Source organism: Myxine glutinosa, chromosome 13, assembly GCF_964187855.1.
Source record: "Myxine glutinosa chromosome 13, kmMyxGlut1.1, whole genome shotgun sequence".
NCBI classification, from domain to species: domain Eukaryota; kingdom Metazoa; phylum Chordata; class Myxini; order Myxiniformes; family Myxinidae; genus Myxine; species Myxine glutinosa.
The window spans coordinates 88,309,849-88,329,595 of record NC_136273.1 but is presented as its reverse complement, the minus strand read 5'-3'; the positions used below and the strand labels follow the sequence as shown (position 1 = coordinate 88,329,595).

The 19,747-nt window shown below is 43.3% G+C and overlaps 1 protein-coding gene across 1 annotated transcript in view; it reads right to left on the bottom strand.

The window, feature by feature from the left end:
• The window catches only part of LOC137418597 (brefeldin A-inhibited guanine nucleotide-exchange protein 1), a 97,570-nt gene that overhangs the window by 12,386 nt on the left and 65,437 nt on the right, over positions 1 to 19,747 (bottom strand). Inside the window, exons 19-28 of the mRNA XM_078767756.1 lie at positions 17,840 to 17,991; positions 13,196 to 13,324; positions 12,851 to 13,009; positions 8,886 to 9,036; positions 8,461 to 8,560; positions 8,201 to 8,241; positions 7,215 to 7,384; positions 6,848 to 6,999; positions 6,559 to 6,731; positions 24 to 184 (exon numbers count right to left, since the gene is read on the bottom strand). Coding sequence (XP_078623882.1) covers positions 24 to 184; positions 6,559 to 6,731; positions 6,848 to 6,999; positions 7,215 to 7,384; positions 8,201 to 8,241; positions 8,461 to 8,560; positions 8,886 to 9,036; positions 12,851 to 13,009; positions 13,196 to 13,324; positions 17,840 to 17,991 — 1,388 coding nt within the window. The remainder of the gene's footprint in view (positions 1 to 23; positions 185 to 6,558; positions 6,732 to 6,847; positions 7,000 to 7,214; positions 7,385 to 8,200; positions 8,242 to 8,460; positions 8,561 to 8,885; positions 9,037 to 12,850; positions 13,010 to 13,195; positions 13,325 to 17,839; positions 17,992 to 19,747) is intronic.

The following is a 19,747-nucleotide window of genomic DNA, read 5'->3' as shown; positions in this document are numbered from 1 at the left end:
GATGCTTGCCACACCCTGCCCACCTGTGGCCTCTCAGAGACGTATTTTGCACAGTGCCTGATGAGTCGGATGGACTCCATGCTGGTATCCGGAAATGCTGCGTTGCAAGCAAATTCTGAAAGGCATTTGACTGCATCCTGGAAGGAATCGATCGTTGTTGCAAAATGCTTATCAAAAACTGCAGCTGCGGTGGGTGAGGGCAGGGGCATGCGTGACAGCAATTGAGCAGCTCGTACGAGTTGTGCACGACAATCGTGCATCATGGTGTAGTGTGCGGCAGTCAACGACAAGCACCGATGCAGTGATATGCATTGACCAATTCACAATTCAACTTTAGCTTTCAGTAGCTTCCAGCTGTAGCATCATATCATCTGCAGCATTTCTTTTTTTCATAATAGTAGCTTATGGGAAACCTGAAGACCAAAAATGTATTACCAAAGCTCCATATAGTAACCTGAACCTGCCCTTTGTTCCCCGTGTTAAACCTTCAGAAACAGTAAAACCGTAAGTCGGTACATTTAAAAAACGTTTAATAACAGTCTTCGCCTTTGAATTGCATTGACAATGACCTACAAAGTTTGTGTGTGTGTGTGTGTGTGTGTGTGTGTGTGTGTGTATGTGTGTGTGTATGTGTGTATGTATGTGTGTGTGCGTGCGTGCATGCGTGCGTGCATAAATGAATACCATAAGTTATAGCAATCCTTCAAATTGCCTTGTGTTGGGCTAGCGGCTAGGGTGCCAGCTTAGGATCCTAGGATCCTGGGTTCGAATCCCGGTCGATCGCTGAATTAACGCCAGGGGGGTTGACTCAGCCTGTCATCCTTCCGAGGTCGGCTAATTGAGTACCAGTTCACTGGTAATTCCCTGTTTGTCGTAAAAAGGCGACAAAAAGGGTTGGCGGCAGGAAGGGCATCCGGCCGTAAAACATTGCTTAAAAAGGGGGACTAAAAAAACAACAACAACCACGGTCCCCGAAAAAGGCCAACCCCCGCTTGCGGGGAAAAATGGCCTCTAAAGGTGTTTTTTAATTTTTTTTATAGCAATCCTTCAAATTATATATATTTAAGTTCAGGAACAACCGATACTGTACAATTAATTAAATGTGTGTGTATGTGTGTGTGTGTGTGTGTCTGTGAATAAAAGATAGAGATAGAATTGTGAGGAACAAAAATGAAATAAATAGCACCGCAAAGCGGGCGTAACCCTTCAGCCCATGCATGGCGGAAACCAATTTAAAGATGGCTGCCGTGGCGGCCATGTTGAAAATCGCAGCACGCCCATTTTCGAAAGGCACCTTTCTCTCCTCAACCCCAACACACACTGCAAACATGGATTTAATCAGACAAGCCATTCTGCTTGAAATTGATGGGAAAAAAATTCAAGATGGCTGCCGTGGCGGCTATATTGAAAATCGCAGCATGCCCATTTTCGAAAGGAACCTTCCTCTACTCAACCCCAACACACACTGCAAAAATGGATTAAATCGGACAAGCCGTTCTGCTCGAAATTGACAGAAACCAAAAGTTGACGGATGCCCGGATGGCTGCCATATTGAAAATCGCAGCACGCCCATTTTCGAAAGGAACCTTCCTCTACTCAACCCCAACACACACTGCAAAAATGGATTTAATCGGACAAGCTGTTCTCCTTGAAATTGACGGAAACCAAAAGTTGACGGACGCCCGGACGACAATACCCCTTAACCCAATTTGGGCTGAGGGGTGAAAACGAGATGTGTGTGTGCTCGTGTAGTTAGGCAATTCTTGTTTAAATTGCAGTACAGTAGAGCATCACCTGTGGCCAAAAAACCCAAAACGAAACACAAAGTTATTGCGATTCGCTCTGTAGTTGAGTTAGTGCCCCTGAATGTCGTGTTCCCCCTCGCTATCCGTGGGCTAACACGCTCCATTAGCTCATCAAAGTGTCAGATGCATCCTCAGAAATTCAGCGATCTCAATGCAAATTCCACAACAAGTGTGTCCATTCTTAGGGGAGCCAGAAAATATCATCTGTCCTACCTCAAGAATGAACTTTCAAACTTGTCTCCCTTCTCTAATACCCGGTGGTGCCTTATTAAGTCCATCTCTGGTATGTGCTCCCCCTTCATCCCTTCCCTCTCAACAAAAGACACCATAGCATACTCCACTCGTGAGAAGGCTGAATGTCTCTATTCTGTATTTACTTCCCAATCTTGTCCCTAACTCCTCACTCACTATAACCACCCTTCCCTGTCGTACCCAACTGCCCCTGGACCATGCTTCTTTTGCACCCGTGAAGGTGGAGAAGTTTCTGAGAACTCTCGATTCTGCAACTGGATCAGACAGCATCAGCTCATGTCCTAAAAACCTGCTGTGCTGCTCTTCACATCCTCTTTCTGTCCTTTTCACCCTGTTATTTGCCCCAGGTCATCTTTCGTGTGCTTCAAAATTAGCAAACATCACTCATTACTAGAACAGCACTCGGTGGAGTGCATACCTCCGCCAGGTTGAACAGTTTACGTTTTATAACCGACTGATAGGCCACATCTGCATCCAGACCTTAAACAAAATCGAATTGGCTTGTTCTTGTCACACACCCAACGCGTGCACAAGGTTTCGTCCGAATCCGCCCTTAACTTTTTGAGATATCCTGCTATATATAGCTTTTGGCCCTAACGTTGAGTACCAGTTCACTGGTAATTCCCCGTTTGTCGTAAAAAGGTGACAAAAAGGGTTGGCGGCAGGAAGGGCATCCGGCCGTAAAACATTGCTTCAAAAAGGGGACCAAAAAAAACAACAACAACCACGGTCCCCGAAAAAGGCCAACCCCTGCTTGCGGGGAAAAATGGCCTCTAAAGGTGGTTCAATGATGAAGTATGGTTCAATGGCAGAAGGCGAAGGGTACGGGAGCAGAAACAGCAGAGCATGAAAGTTATAAGGCAGCCAAGAAGGCTGCAAAGAAAGAGGTAGCAAAGACGCAGGAGGTGCGTAGGAAAATGTTCGGAGAACGCTTGGATTTGGAAGAGGGTCAGAGAGCAGTATTCAGGATTGCAAAGCAGATAGCGAAAGAGAGGTGTGATGTGATGGGGGTGAGTTGCTTGAAGGATGAAGTGGGACAAATCGTTGTGGACCCAGATGGAATTAAAGGAAGATGGAAAAGATACATGGAAATGCTGTTGAATACAGAGAATGAATAGGATGGCAACATAGAGAGTAACACAGTTTTAGGACCGGCAGAGAAGATAACTGAGAAGGAAGTTGAGGAAGCGATAAAAGCAATGAAGAGTAGAAAAGCGGGAGGGTCGACGGGAGTTGTGGGAGATATGTTGAAGGCAGCAGGAAGTTGGGGTGTGAAGAAAATGACAGAGATCTGTAATCTGGCGGTGAAAGAAGGCCGCATTCCAGTGGATTGGGAACTGATAACCCTTGTCCGTCTATACAAGGGGAAAGGTGACCCTCTAGAGTGTGGCTCGTACCGAGCGATAAAGTTATTGGGGCATGGAATGAAGGTATTGGAAAGGGTGTTGGAGAGGAGGATAAGGAGGAAAGTGAAGATCGACGAAATGCAGTTTGGATTTATGCCAGGAACAGGAACGACAGACGCGCTTTTTATTGTGAGGCAGTTGCAGGAGAAGTACATGGAGAAGAGGAAGAAGTTGTTTCTTGGGTTTGTTGATCTGGAGAAAGTATTCGATAGGGTTCCACGCAAAGTATTGACATGGGCAATGAGGAAGTTAGGAGTGGAGGAATGGTTGATCAGAGTAGTGATGGCAATGTACAAAAGAGTGCGCACAGCTGTAAGGACGAAGGACAGGAACAGTGGTGAGTTTGAGGTGAAGGTGGGAGTGCATCAGGGGTCGGTACTAAGTCCACTACTATTTGTAGCTGTGATGGAGGTGCTGGCTCAGAACGTAAAGGAGCGTTTACCGTGGGAGTTGTTGTATGCAGATGATCTGGTGTTGATTGCGGAAAGTATGGATGGACTGAAGGAAAAGATGAACAAGTGGAAGGAATGTATGGAGACAAAAGGTCTGAAGGTGAATATCGGAAAGACGAAGGTGATGGCAAGTGGTAAAGCATGTGGTGAGGTGGAAAGAACTGGGAAGTGGCTCTGTGCTGTGTGCAGGAAGGGTGTCGGAGTGAACTCCATTCAATGTACAATGTGCGCTGAGTGGGTTCATCAAAAATGTAGTGGTCTGAGAGAGTCATTAACCAGTGTGGCAGCTACATTCAAATGTAAGGTGTGCACAGAGGGAGGAAATGTTGAGTTGGATCTTGGAGACGGCGTGAACCTGGAAGGTGTGAAGACATTTTGCTACCTCGGAGACATGCTGAATGGAGAAGGTGGATCAGACTCTGCAACGGTTGCTGGAGTGAGATGTGAATGGAAGAAGTTTCGGGAACTGAGTGGCGTGCTGATGAGGAGGGGAGTGTCGTTGAAGCTGAAGGGAAAGGTGTATGCTGCATGTGTGAGAAGTGTTATGATTTATGGGAGTGAGACATGGGTAATGAACGTAGAGCAGCAACGAAGGTTGGAAAGGGTGGAAATGCGATTGGTTCGGTGGATGTGCGGAGTATCGTTGAGAGAGGGGAAGACAAATGAGGAATTGCGAAAGATGATGGGAATAGAGCCTGTGATTGATGCTGTGAAGAGGAACAGGTTGAGATGGTTTGGTAATGTGTTGAGGAAGGATAAAAGTGACTGGTTGAGAAGAGTGATGGAAATGAATGTAGAAGGAAGTAGAGGACGGGGAAGACCGAGAAAGACTTGGCCAAAGATGGTGGAAGAAGAAATGCGGGCAAGGGGGTTAGCAAGGAGAGATGCAGAAAATAGGGCAAGATGGAGAAGATTGTCATGGGGACCGCAAGGCTAACCCCCGCTCTAGCAGGGAAAATGGCCTTAAAATGCATGTTGTTGTTGTTGTTGTTAAATGATGAAGTAGCATTAAAAAAGTTAGAGTATCTGGATCTTCACGAAAATGTAATCAATTTGTCCTTCTCACACATCCGAACTCTCCATCAAATTTTGTCTGAATCCATGGACAACGTTTTGAGATATCCTGCTCACAGACAAACAGGCAGGGGTGAAAACATAACCTCCATCCATCTTCGATGGCGGATGTAAAAAGTTGCCAACATCTTATCCCATTAATGACAGACCAATTATCTTACTTCAAATCATCAGCAAGGTCATGGAATCCATCGTCGCAGTTGATATGAAAACTTTCCTTTTCTCCAACGGCCTCATCTCAGATCATCAATTTGAATTCAGACCAGGTCACTCCACCCTGGACATGCTGCTTCTACTCACGCAATAATGGATGGAGGCTGTCAATGTCAGACATGGGATCAGGGCCGTCTCTTTGGGCATATCTTGTGCTTTTGATCCCAATCTGGCATCCTGCCTTGGTCTCCAAACTCTCTGCCTACGAAATCCAAGGTCAATTCCACACATGGCTTACTGACTTTCTCTACTCTCAGCCAACGTGTGGCTCTCAACGGAATCCTTTCGTCTCTTCTCCCTACCACATTTCAAAGATGGCCTCCAAAGCCAGTCACCGATCATTTGAAGGCCTTCAAGGTCATTGGAATCTCCCACAATGAAGCTGAGTCCATGGGCCTATCTATCACTTTGCCATTTCCATCTTCTCCCGCCTTCTTTCCGGTCTTGCATCCTCTGCTCTTTGCCAAAGCAGCAGTGCTCAGAGCTTTCACCCTTCCCATCCTCTCCCAGCATTTCGTCTTCATTGCCATTTTGTTTACCGAAAATAGTGACCGACAATCACGTCGTGCGAGCCAAGTGTGCTGCAGTTCTCCGAACAAAACAATAATGCACAAGATTCATCGCTGACAATGTTGATACGTTGCGTCGGCGAACATTTGCTCGTCTGTGGCGGCCTTTAGGAATGTGCTTACAAAATAAAAAATGTGCATGGGGAGTCCAATAAGCATCTGAGCGAGGGCATTTTCCAATTAGCCATACATATCGGTGACATTTCACTATCATACAGAATTGTACTTAAATGGATACGAATCGGTAGAGGTGAACCTCGAATATATTGTAACATTACCAGACATCGACAAGGCCTATGGTTCGTTAGAAAGGCTACGCCATGCCCTTTTCTGAGGGAGGCATGGTGACATACCAGAGCTTGGATCAAATTAATAGTCTGATTAATGAGTGATTGAGGTTCACACAAGCAAACAGTCACAGAACAATGCCTGGACACAAAAATGAAGGTCTTCATTATGAAGACAAAATTCCCGACATTACTAACCAGATATGAGCAAAAACCAAACCAAGCAAGGCTTAAGTACATTGTGTACCTTTATATTACCCAAAATGCAGCACTTAATGTGTTGGGATCTCATCAAACTGAAGTGGTACAAAATTGCACGATCGGGTGTTGATGAGTTTGACCATAACGAGGGCAGGAATGCAAGCATTCCCAAGATCATTATCATTCCCGTACGAAACGAACCACATCCCACCTTGAGGAACAACTACACCCCTTCGGTCGTTTCCATGCATATCATTATAAATGCAAATTACTTGAACTGAGAGACACCAAACACTTACTGACAACATGACTCGTTGTATGGAAGGCCAACTCTACAATCTTCTCATTCTGATCTGAGGCTGCCAGATGGAACACCGAGAAGATGTTCTTCCAACCAGACCGGATGTTGGTAGCTTGAGATTTCACCATCTGCGTAATGCAGTCTACGACCATCTCACGAACGGCGTAGGACCTGCGAGACACAAAACAGGAAAAGTTGCAAAAAATTCCTTTCAACAGCAGTTATATCATTGTCAGCATTTAGAAAAAGGAAAAAAGGAAACTCCATCCACTTGACCTCTGACGTACCGGTTCCTCTTCATGATATGCTCAAATGGCCTCAAGAAGTCCTTTTGGAAGCGGAAGTTGGCAAGTTCCCCCTTCTCCAAGAACTTCATGGACAGCTGCCGCAACGAGTCGAGTGCAAAAGATGCCACGTCCTCATTGGGGTTACATCCGACCTGCACACCGGAAACACGCGGAAACAGCTGCCATACAAGCAATTTCGTTTTCATGCACTCCAACTGTGTGAGGGACCCGTGGAAAAATAAAAATTCCGTCCACAACGTTTTGAGATATCCGACAGACAAACAGGGGTGAAAACACAACCCCCGTCCACCTTCGGTTGTGGAGGTAATTAAACAAGGCATAAACAATGAAACAGAGTTGTGCAAACCTTGTTGAAGTGGTCGCCGACCACCTCCCAGATACGGGACCACTGAAGACGGATGCGACCCATGTTGTAGTACGAGATCTCGACGATTTTCTGCAAGCTAAACATCCGTGGGTGTGTCGATGATGACAGTTCATCCATTGAGACTCCACAAAGGCATCGAACAAAATCCACTGCCAGAAGGTTACGTGGCACGAGTCAGCGAGTCCACCATGTTAACTGCTCATTTATTCTGCACCAAACCTTATCAATTTTGATGAGGAACTAAGGGGTTGTAAATACATTACGAATGCAAAAGAGACTGAATTTTTGACCCGACCACAACCATGAACCCCTCCCTTTCCCCAGTTCGTCACCAATTTTGATGTTAATATAGTGAACACAATATACAGTTGGCCCCTATAATCCTACACATTTGCAAGCCATACACTTAAACCTGAAAAAAAGCCATATGAAAAACATTTATTAGCAATTGAGAGAGTGGGGGAGAGATGAGATACAAGTCGAAGAGAGATGACATCAGATGCTTCAAACTCGTGGTATGGACAGCAAAAACAATTTTAATAGGAACATGACCTTTGACCTTTTGAACCCAAAAGTTAATCAATTAATCTTTGTATTACAGTCCACACTTGTGCCAGGTTTGGTTGAAATCCCTTCAGTAGTTCACGCCTTATCGTGGTAACAATAATCACAGAAATGCAATACCTCCGGCCTTCAGCTACGAAGGCATAAAAATAGGTGTGCTTTACAAGGGACACAAACTCTTCAAAAGAATATCTGATCGAGTGTCGAGTCTCGTTACAAAGAATGGTCTTTCGGATGAATTTTAAATGGATGATGCATCTCAATCCAACATCGAATGTGCAGAAATTCCCATGGTCATCAACACCTTTTAAGTTTCATCAAAGCCCATTCCACCCCTGATCAATGTATCTTCTACAAACTGCAGTGAGTGCTGATGCAACGTGGCTGAGCATGTCACTTACCAATTGCATTTCCATCGAGTCTTGTAGAACCAGTAAATATTCTGTGAAATAAAACATCAAGCATGTGAAGGTAAGGTTTCCGAGATCAGTGGACCTGAAGAGCTCATCATAACTCCTTACACCTCCCCCTCAGCCACCACAACCACCATGTCCGACCACAACAAGCGAGCAAGTTACAGCTGTCCTCTCTAGCGGCCCATGGTAAAAACACAGCCTCACAACCATTCATGTGTGTCCACCATGCCACATGGTCATCCTACCTGTCCACAGCCACAACGACGCTCTGTGAGCTAGTCTCCCCGATTGACTCCTGGAAACTCGCGATCTGTTTCCTGTCTATGCTTCCACCAACCAGTGGTCCTGCACACCCATGGACACAATCAACTTAACTCTTGCATCCTTGCTTAGACAAGAAGAAGAAGAAGAAGAAGAAGAAGAAGCCTTCTTATCTCAAGTAATGTCCTTATTTACAAATATGGCAATACATCCACAGCCTTGGAATTGGCCGAACAGAGCAAAAGCATTCAATTTTCAGATTAAAGTTATTGCTCGATTTTTCAGTGTCACTAACATTTTAAAGCCACTTTGCTGTGGGGTCCATGCCTCCCCTCCCCCGCTTTTTTTTTTTTACAAACTACTTGGGAGAAAAGAGAGAACTTTAAAGCCATGGGAGAAAATTTAGCACCGAAGATTGTGAGGCCTGTGTGGTCATCCTGCGGCAAGGCAGGACCCGGAATGACCCCGGTGACACGCCGCGTGGTGCCTGTAATGTACCGACTCTTCACTCCAGTACCAATCAGCTGTGCCAATTCCAACTGACTGATGCACTTGAGAATCTGTGAATAAATGAAATAAATAAGCAAGTAAATAAATTAATTGGTAGATAGATAAAATTAAAGAGCTCAGATAAATAATAATACTCAAAGTGAAGGTCAACTCTCAACGATCTTTAAAATCTTAAAACCTTTACAATCTGGATCTTAAAAAGGCAAAGCAATACTGTACTATGATGTACCATCAATGCTGCCGAAACCGTTTCTTGGCGAGGGTCATGCTAGGTGGGTTGCCATCCCTCTCCCAGCAGTAGTTAGGACAAGAATTTGGAATTTGGCCACGGTGCCGGCGATAGCTCACCAACACTTCACAAAGGACACCGTGGGATCTTTAACATCCACCAACTAGTTCCGGCATATGGGACGCCCATCCAAGTCATGTCCATCCGAGGGACGGCACGCACACTGATGAATCACCCCGCCTGTGAAACACCAGGATGACAGTTTAGAGCTGGATCAGGATTCAAACACAGGCTAGAAGGCTTAGAGGTGACTAGAAGGCTTAGAGGTGAGTGTGCGTACCTCGAGGCCATTTTGTCAACCCTCAATGCAATACTATATAGAGTCCTACTCAATGAACTGGAAAAAAAAACACAAAAATACAGGACAGACAAACAAATAAAACACATTTGTCCATACCTGCAGATATAAGCAATACAGTAATACCTCGGCCTACGTCATCAATTGGTTCCATAAGCCATGACGTAACTCGGTTTTCGACGTAAACCGGGCGTAATGCCTTTTAGCTCTTTCACGAGCCTCGATCTTGTATACAAAAAAAAGAAAAAAAGAAGAAAAAAAAAGCCTTAAAATGAAGACAAACACCGTAAAACTAGAGTAAATAACTCGCGAAAGTATATAACTATCGCTAAACCTTAAAGAACACTAAAAACACATTTTAATCATATTTTTTCATGAGTAATGAACACAATTAATAAATGAATTTGTAAAGAATAATAAATAAAATTCATAAGATTATGTTATTCACCTTAAACATGGCGTCTCTTCTGAACACAAACACATTTTAGCAGTCTTAGCCGGCGGCGCTTTTTCAGTAACGTATGCGAGAATACGTTCCCTATCATGAATGATGGTCGATACCGTCGACCGTGGCAGCCCTAAGGCATAGACCTTATCGCGAATCGGTAAATATCAACAGAGGGCACTCCACCGGAAAGCATGATGGGATCGAAAAGGGGGCAAAGGTAAACACGAACCCAGAAGAGGAAGCGTCTGTCTACGATCGACGCTGTGTTTACGGAAAGGAAGATGGCTAATGTGAAAGAAATTCAGCGTTTTTAGCCGCGTCGCAGACGCTGCTCATAGAGTGCCCTCTGCTGTTGTTGTTGTTGTTCTTCTTGTTCTTGTCGTTGTTCTTGCAGAGAAGACAAAACCTCAAAGCTCCACCCATTGTGGGAGAGGCTTCATATAAACAAATATCCACCATTTTATTAACTCGCATAGCTTTGAGGCCTGTTTTGTAGGCCCGTGGTGTCTTGCTCTCTCACACAGTTTTCTTTCAAATCAAATTCGATATATCATTTCATTTTTCACAGTCGCTAACATAGTTTTAGACTCGGTTGAAAAAAAACGTGAAGAAAATCCGATGAAAGTTGCCCTTTATAGAACGAAATGAATTCTCAAAGGCCTGTAACTTCAAGTCCATTGAGATTTTTTTTTTTTTTATCGCGGCATGGTCAGTCATACACCGCCCGAAATAACAGATGGGAAAATGCCGAGATATATTAAAAATTCGTCCATTTGATGACAATCGTCACGATGAAATATTTAATTTATACGTCGTCACAATAATGTGGAGAGAGGAGCATAGCTTCGTTCACGTGTCGCCACATACGGGAAATTGCCGAGGTATATATTTTTTAAATCGCGGCATGGTCAGTCATACACCGCCTGAAATAACAGACGGGAAAATGCCGAGATATATTAAAAATTCGTCGCCACACACGGGAAATTGCCGAGATATATTTTCACTTTGCACAAAAATAACATCAAGTAATCGAATCAATAGGAATGTCCTGTGCCTATAACATCGACGTTATAGGCACAGCTGCATCTAGGCATTGTGTAACATCGACGCGGCTTTTGTTTTAATTAAAACTTTTTGTACTTGTTTGGCATTAAAATCCAGCGATGTAAAGAAATATTTGAGGGAAAGGGGGGTTCCCATTGGAGAAGAAAAACAACCTGCTTATGCAAGAACAGTTCCTGAATGTTGAAACCTCGATCGGCCATACAAATATCGCCGGGCTGGAACTTGTCTACAATGTTCGTCATCTTTACAATTTTTTTGTCTGACGTGTTTCCTCCTGTAGGTTTGGAAATGTATGAAATTGTTCCGCTAGGTGTAATACCAACAAGGCACTTGAGAGTAGGTCTTGACTTATATTGGCTGTACACTTGCGAACAAAACTTGGGAGACGGTGCTTTGTCCTAATCCAAAGCGAAATACGAGGTCCTCCTCGCGAAGATTAAGCCGAAGCTTCATGAGTGTCATGAGTAGTTGATCCTCTAAAGATTGAGATCGCTTAACTCCGAGTTTTGTAGTATTGTTTATTTGCCAGGTCTTGTCTTCCATTGATAATTTCCCCTTATAATAATGAAGATTCTGTGCATGAGGGGATACTTCTGCTAATAACCACTTAAACAGGTCATAACTAGGTAAACCTATATAAAGTTTCACAAGTTCATCACAGTTTGCTATGTCCGAAACAGTAAGCTTTTTGTTACATACTGCAATGGCGACTTTCAGTTTTGCGACGGTGTCCTTGGCTTGCAAATACTGGCTCATGAGCTGATCACAGTTCACAGTTAATTTGTCACAGCAAAAAAGTCCTAAAAGTAGTTTAAAGTGGTAAGGATCACGTAGTGTGTCAATGTAAATAAGCAGTCTGTCAAAGTGACAGCGACCGCCAGCGGCGCTATATATTGCCCCTTTCCAATCCCATGACGCATTGCGGTTCCGATTCGCGATAAGGTCTATGCGCTATCACCGACACTTTTTCACCTTTTTCATACCTTTTAATCAGATTTAACTTATCTTCCATCGTAACCACATTACGCTTGGAAACACTAGCATTATCCTTCTTAGGACCCATGGCTAACACAGACACAGTAAAGGAATACTGTACGTCGCCTCTGTTTTGAATGAGAACCAGCAGCTGCGCGTACGTACAGTATACTGTACGTACATTTTTATATCTTTTTAATGTGCTTTTTATTGTATTTTAAATTGTTTTTTAGCTTCTTTTATTGTTAATTTATGTACTATTTTATTTATTTTAAATATATTTTTAAGGAAATTTTTTTTTTCACATAGTAGGACTGACGTAAAGTCGCACACAATGACGCTCACTGAACTGAAATTTACTCTAGAAGAGTGGCTTAAAGTCAGATTTGACGTAGGTCGAAATGGCGTAAAACGGGGTATGACTGTATTTCTTATCATTTTCTGAAGCTAACCCAGTGTACATCAACATCCCAAACACACACATAGAAATGCTTAGCGATGACCCAACAGCGAGCTGAGACAAGGCGAGTCAGTCCGGCTGTAGATGCTGGGCCACAAATATATTAAAGCAAAAGGATGACGAGATGACCAGCACTGATTGTACTGTATGCACACGCCCTCAGCCAAACAATGGCGGTGGGTGCCTTTACCCAGCGAGCGCTGCGTGTTATGGGTTTTCTTAATTTTTTTTGGAGTGAAAGTTTTCTCCAGGACAAAGAGAACTCTAAAACAAATCAGCAGAGCAGCGTTAAACAAGGTATTACTGTATATAAATCAGGATTTCCTTACCTCCTGCCATGAGTGACCCAGATAGTTTCCGTCTGTGTGAGCCACAGTAATCAGGGTTTTGATTGTGTCAATGTTCTTCTGCTTCATCTCAGTAATGCCCGTGTTTGCAGTCAATAGCGTGAACCGTGCCAAGGCTTGGACGTACGCATCACGCTCCAACTGAGGGGGGAGCGTTGAGTAGAGAACAAGGTGGAAAGATGAGTAAAATAAATGGGCTTATGAGTTTGGAATGACATGTACAGGTTAATCAAACAGAGACTTGAGGGAGAGGAGGAGGAAATAATTTTGGAGAGGCGGGTGGATAGGGGGATGGAAGAGGGGAGAGAAGAGCGATGTGAACCACACCTGCATGTGGAATATGCAAGCAATGCGGATGGCACAGCGTATCCCATCCAGGCACAGCGACGCCACCTCGGTGTCATCACAGTCCTGCAAGCCGATGCTGAAAGCAGCCAGGAACGGGGTCCATGCGAGCTGCACACCACAGGTGGAATGCGGAAAGGGGGACAACCTGTCACAAAGCAATCACATTGTCAATCGTGTAGGTTGAGCTGTGCTAGACCCATCTTTAAACTTAGGCTCAGCTTATCGAATCAAAAAGACTCATAAGGAATCCCCCAAACTCAGAATGCAAGACTCTGGTGTAATGGTTACCCAGCTGAGTCATACCAACGACTTCAAAAATGGTCGTGCTGCTTCCTTGCTTAACGTCCAGCATTTAAAAAGGTTAAGAGCACGGACAATCCCCCATAGATTGGCATCCATGGGAAGGAGGAAATTCCCCTTTGGGAAATGGCCCGCTGAATGCGGTGAGCAAAGTGACGCCATTGTTGTGACGCCATCAGTGACGGCACTTCCCCCAAGCTCAGTGGCTGTGTTCGTCTCATTTAACAGCCCTTTCTTGTGTCATGTATGTTCGTTTGTATATCCATATGTTCATGGCAGCTCCACTATGAGCCGTAGATCATGTATTAACAAGATTGAACGCACCGTGGTCACAACCTGCAACAAAATCCGGCAACGGGCCAATTGAGAAACACGCATTTAAAGAAGTCTTAAAAGATGAACAACATGATTGGGAAACACATTTAATTCGCTTTAATTAAATTAATTCGCATTTAATTAAAGGATTAACTCGACACTTCTCATCCATGACAGCCTCCACCATGGTTATATCACGAGCTGATTCGACACACAGTCACGGATTGTTTAACCCCAATATGGGGCCGTTCAAAAATTATGTAATGCTATTTTTATGGAAGCGAATACCGTGCGTGCTCACAGGCTTGAGTAAACCTTACTAATAATTTTTATTTGACATATGACTAGATTCTTTGGGGTTCCTCATCATGAGTAACACTCGACCCAAACAAAGCCAATGGAAATCTGATGCAACAAACCTGGGCACTATAAGCCAATCAGCACATGCCTATAAGCCAATGAGTGCACATTTCAAAAATCGACCAACAACAACAACAACAACAACAACCATGTGGAGCTCTTGTGGACCTGCCATATGTCATAGGTAAAAACGAGATCAGCACTCATCATCATCGCAATGTCGACAGATATGCCTCTGTCCACGTTATTACGTTACACATACATGTACCAAGTTTGCTTTAAATCGATTCAGCGGTTCTGAAGTAGCACATTTTTACCTGACATGACCTCTGACCTTTAACGCTGACATTTAATCATTTCATCTTTGCATCATAATAAATACTAATACTAAGTTTGGTCTAAATCCCATCACTGGTTCACAAGTTAGCGCAATAACAGAAATGGGACCTCTGACCTTTGACCTTTTGACCCCATAATATAATCCGTTTATCTTTACATCATTATACATACTTGTACCAAGTTTGACTTGGTTTCCTTCAGCCATTCTCAAGTTATCCTTAAGTCATCGTAGAAATGAAAACCTATTGCAGAATCTGGCCGTTGACCTCTTGATGCTGAAATCTAATCATTTCATTTTTGCATCATAATAAATACGTATACCAAGTTTGGTAAAAATGCCATAAGTTAGTGCGGTAACATAATCTTTACTTCACTTGACCTTTGGCTTTTGACCCCAAAATCTAATCAGTTCATCCTTGCATCATTATACATTAATACATTATCTTGATTACTTATCCTTACATCATTATACCTGTACTAAGTTTGGCTGAGATCCCTTCAGCCGTTCTTAAGTTATTGCAGTAATGAAAACCTTTCATGGACAGTCAGACAGAAAACCCGGAAAAATAATGCCTCCCACCACTTCGTCGGCAGAGGCATAAAAATATATACTGTATAAAGTGGCACAACTTCCTCATCTGACACACAGTCTTTTGCATGAACTTTCACTTTAGACAAGCACAGCTGAGAGAAGACATGACTACTCTTTGCAAGTCCAATCAATAATACCGACCTACTAAAAGCATCACTCGGCTGGCAGGATAGCATAAGTAAGGCACACTGGCATCTGAGCTTTCTAGCCTGTGTTTGAATCTTGACCCAGCTATAAACTACTGTTACGTGCTCCTCCCCAAACCCCGGTCACGTTGTACCTCCGAGCCCCGAGAGGAGTCACGGCAGAAAGATGTGTTATTCTGTGTGTCAAATATCAATGGTGAAACCACACCAATTGTTACCAACAAACAAGTATTGTATGAAGGTCACACAAGAATAACAGTACAATAACAATATTAATCAATTGCACAACCAATATATCATTCCTATGGTGGTACCATCAGTTTCGTACAATATAACTCACTGTGCTCCAAGTGAGCGAAAATAACATTCCCAATGTCTCTGTCCCGGCTTCAAGCCAAAGTCGATCCACGCTCCAGTGATCGTCAGAACGATGTTGTATCGAGACCAGAATTGACAGTCGGTTGACAGTCACACTGCCAAAGATGGGCAAAGGTGTCCTCAAGAGGCGACTGGGAAATCACACCTTCGGGTATGGATGTTCAACGGCTCCCCACACGGCGAACCGCAAATTCCCACTCAAAATCCACGTTACACAGGCAAACTAAGCTAACGGCTGGATGCGTTGAAATGGTTGGAGCGAGGTGAAAAACCTGGAGCGATGCGAAATCAGGCGTGAGGCAAAATGGCCAACGGTCCGTTCTCGAGACGTAACGGCACTCCAATGATTCTCTTCGGAATCGACTGCAAAACCTGTCACGCAGGTTTATCTGTCACAGCGATAACAACTCTGTCGCAGGAATCCCTTTCCCAGGAAACCCAAAGCTCACTCGTGACCCCCGTTCACCAGCGTTTGCTCAAGACCTCCAAGCAGCTCGGCTCTTTCTCCGACCTCACTTGCTCCGCCTCCTTTTTCCTTTTTCTTCTTCCTCTTCTTCTTTGTCCGGTTCCCGATCCGGTTTCTGGTTTCTTTTTAAAACATTAATTTTTTTAACCTTTTGAAAACAGTTATCTCCAATTCACTTAAACGATAACAATAATAGTACATGCAACCAAAAATGTTTACAGTGGATGAGAACCACAACAACGGAAGTGACGAATCTGTAACACTACCATCCTGGTGATTCACACGGAGGGTGATTAATCGATGTGTGTGCCATCCCTGTGATGGACGTTAAACTGGGCAACCTATCAGCATTAGTCGATTGGTGTTAAAGATCCCACGGTGTCCTTTGCCAAGTGTAGGTGAGCTAATCGCCAGCACCATGAACAAATTCTAAATTCCTGCACTAACCTAGAGGGGGCCCTGCAACAGTGGCACCACCGCACCCTTACAAGAGCGGAAGCGAACCCACAGCCACATGCTGCATACGAGAGACGACGACAAGTATCACTTTCTGTCACTTCAGTGGGATTTTCAGGAATTTACTACAAACTCATCATGAAAGAATCCTATTTGTGAGAACGTTTGCTCGCCATATTGTCATTCTGCCAACATCTGAAATTAATTTCGACACAAGTGCAGTTATGCTTATCAAGATAGCACCAGTATCACCATATAGTTTTGCATCCACCTGTTAAGGAATTGAGAGAAATTTCTTACTGCTAGATAGTGAAAATGTATTATTTTTCCAAAACCATTAATGAAACCGATTTTTGTGTGTAATAAAACCGAAAAACACGGTAGATACGTGAAACCGAAAAAAACAGTAGGTAGGTGTTTGTTTGTCATCAACCGCAATGTGTACCCTACAGTGCCACTCGGTGGTGGGAGAAGGTATTACAAGTCAGCTATTGAGATGACTTGCAATTTTCCAGTGCACGTGGTTATAATGCAGGTGCTTTACTGACCCCCGCCACAGGGAGGGACTATTACTTTCCCGTAAGGAGCGGGTATTTCATAGGAGCGGGTATTTCATACGAGCATACAGTGCCATCCTGGGATTCCCTGACTCATTCGTTTCCTGGGATTTCATGGCATTCAAGCATGAGAATGTTCTGAATCAATCAAAAAAGAGGATTTATCATCTTCATGGCATATTATAACCACCCAAACATCCATCAGATATATTTACAGCATATACTTTATTCAGCAAATAACTCACATACACCATCAACCCCCCAAAGGGTGGGTAAACTGCTGGTAAAAAAATAATCTCCAGCCTCCGGAATTCAACACAGGTGCAGGTTTGGTGAACGCAGTACCCTTAGTTTATCTAAGCAAGATGACTGGCGTTTCAACCACATTGTGATAATTCGAATTGTGAAACCTGAACTTGAGTTTTCAAACCCCTGGAAATGAGTGTTCTCTGAATTTTACAACCAATTCCCGGTGGTCAAACCAGACTTCAAACAAATTGCTGCTCTCAATTCCAATTTCTGAAACTACTTTTGGGGCTTGCCCGTATTTTCGTTATTTCAGCGTGATTTGCGTACAAATCAGAGAATCCGTGAAGGTAGACCGGGTCTGCTAAGGAGTTAAAACAATCGCCACATAAGAACAGTGATATATTCCTGAAAGCATACAGGTTTGGCCTTCAGAGAATGTGAGGCCAAGAGGAGATGTGTTTGTACCTTAAACATAGGTCGCACGTGGTCAAGGTGCGTGGCGCTTGTAAATGGAGCCTGGACATGACTCACAGCCTCCATCAGTGCTTTGGCCGTCTTGGACATCTGCTCCATCTCCAGGTTGTACAGCAGACGACGCTGTTTCTCGCTCGCAGCGCCTACATGCAGTTAATCATTAACGGTCTCCACAAACAACATTAAATGTAATGACGGAGCAAAACTCAAACACAAGCAGTGAGAAACGTTGTCTGAGAAGTTATCACAAAGTTATCACGAGACTTGGCATAAAGAACTGAAAATCAATTCAAATACAGTACAGTATCTCAAATGCAGCATTTACCCTCATAATAGTAAAAATAAATAAACAAGAAGACGTCATGCGGAGCACGGTACTTGCAAAATCCGCTCCCCACCCCCAAGAAAAAAAATTCCATTGATACAGCAAATTGTCCATTTCATCAAGTTTAAAATTGACAATCTTGATCAAAGCTCATGTGAGCAGGAAGAAAAGTGATGATTTTCAGATGAAAAATGATGATTTTGTAAGGTTGATCTTGAGTTGACCCTTTGACCTTTTGACCTCAAAAATAGTTAGTTTCCCTATTCAGTGACTCAATGTGCAAATGCTGTTCAATTTTCAAGTCAATCGGATGAAAATTGAGGATTTTAAAAACTTGGCCGATGTTGACCTTTTGGCCTATGTTGACCGCAAAAATAGTTGGTGGTTGAATTCAGTGACCATATATGTAAATCCTCTTAGAATTTCAAGTCAATCAAATGAAAATTGGTGATTTTAGAAATTCGGCCTATGATGACCTTTTGGCCTATGTTCACCGAAAATATAATTTGTGGTTGAATTCAGTGACCAGATATGCAAGTCATCTTCAAATTTCAAGTCAATCGGATGAAAATTGAGGATTTTAGAAATTTGGCCTATGTTGACCTTTTGGCCTATGTTGACCTCAAAATACTTGGTGGTTGAATTCAGTGACCAGATATGCAACTCCTCTTCAAATTTCAAGTCAATCGGATGAAAATTGAGGATTTTAAATATTTGGCCTATGTTGACCTTTTGGCCTATGTTGACCTCAAATATACTTGGTGGTTTAAATTCAGTGACCAGATATGCAACTCCTCTTCAAATTTCAAGTCAATCGGATGAAAATTGAGGATTTTAGAACCCAACCGGTCCACCACATTTCGTCCAAATCTGTCCACAACTTTGGTGACCCGGTGGTCAAAACTTGTGACCTTTGGCCTATGTTGACCTTTTTACCCCAAAAACAATAGGCTTCTCAATTGGGACGACCTATACAACCTGGTGAAGTTTCGTGACCATCAGTTTAGAATTGTGACCTGTAGGCCGGTGACAAACAAACAGACAACCAGACAGACAGAACCACAAACGCAACCGACCAATATACTTGGAAAATCTTCGATTTTGCAAGTAATAAATAACAATACTTCTTGTTATAAAGTTATGCAGATTTGTTTTCTGAATGCATATGGAATGCAAGACGTGATAAGCAATTTCAAAGTTACCTTGAACATGAAATTTTGATGCAATTAGATGAACAATTCTCAACAAATTTAATGCTTCCGTTACAGACAAGGAATCTCCATGATTAATTTGGGTCCCTGCAAACAACTGAGTGGATATTATGACTCATACAGGGTTGAAGTTTCATCACTAACTTGAGGTGGAGAGAGAGCAATGGAGTGACTTTTGCAAATAGCCAACCATACGACATGCAAACGAAAGGAATTTCCAAGCTTTTCAGCATTCTATTCAACACATTCCATGCCATGAGAGCAGCCACTATTACCTCTGTCACCAAGGGTGGAATGAGGTTGTATTTTTACCTCTGCCACCAAAGGTGGTTGGAGGTTATGTTTTCACCCCTGTCTGTCTGT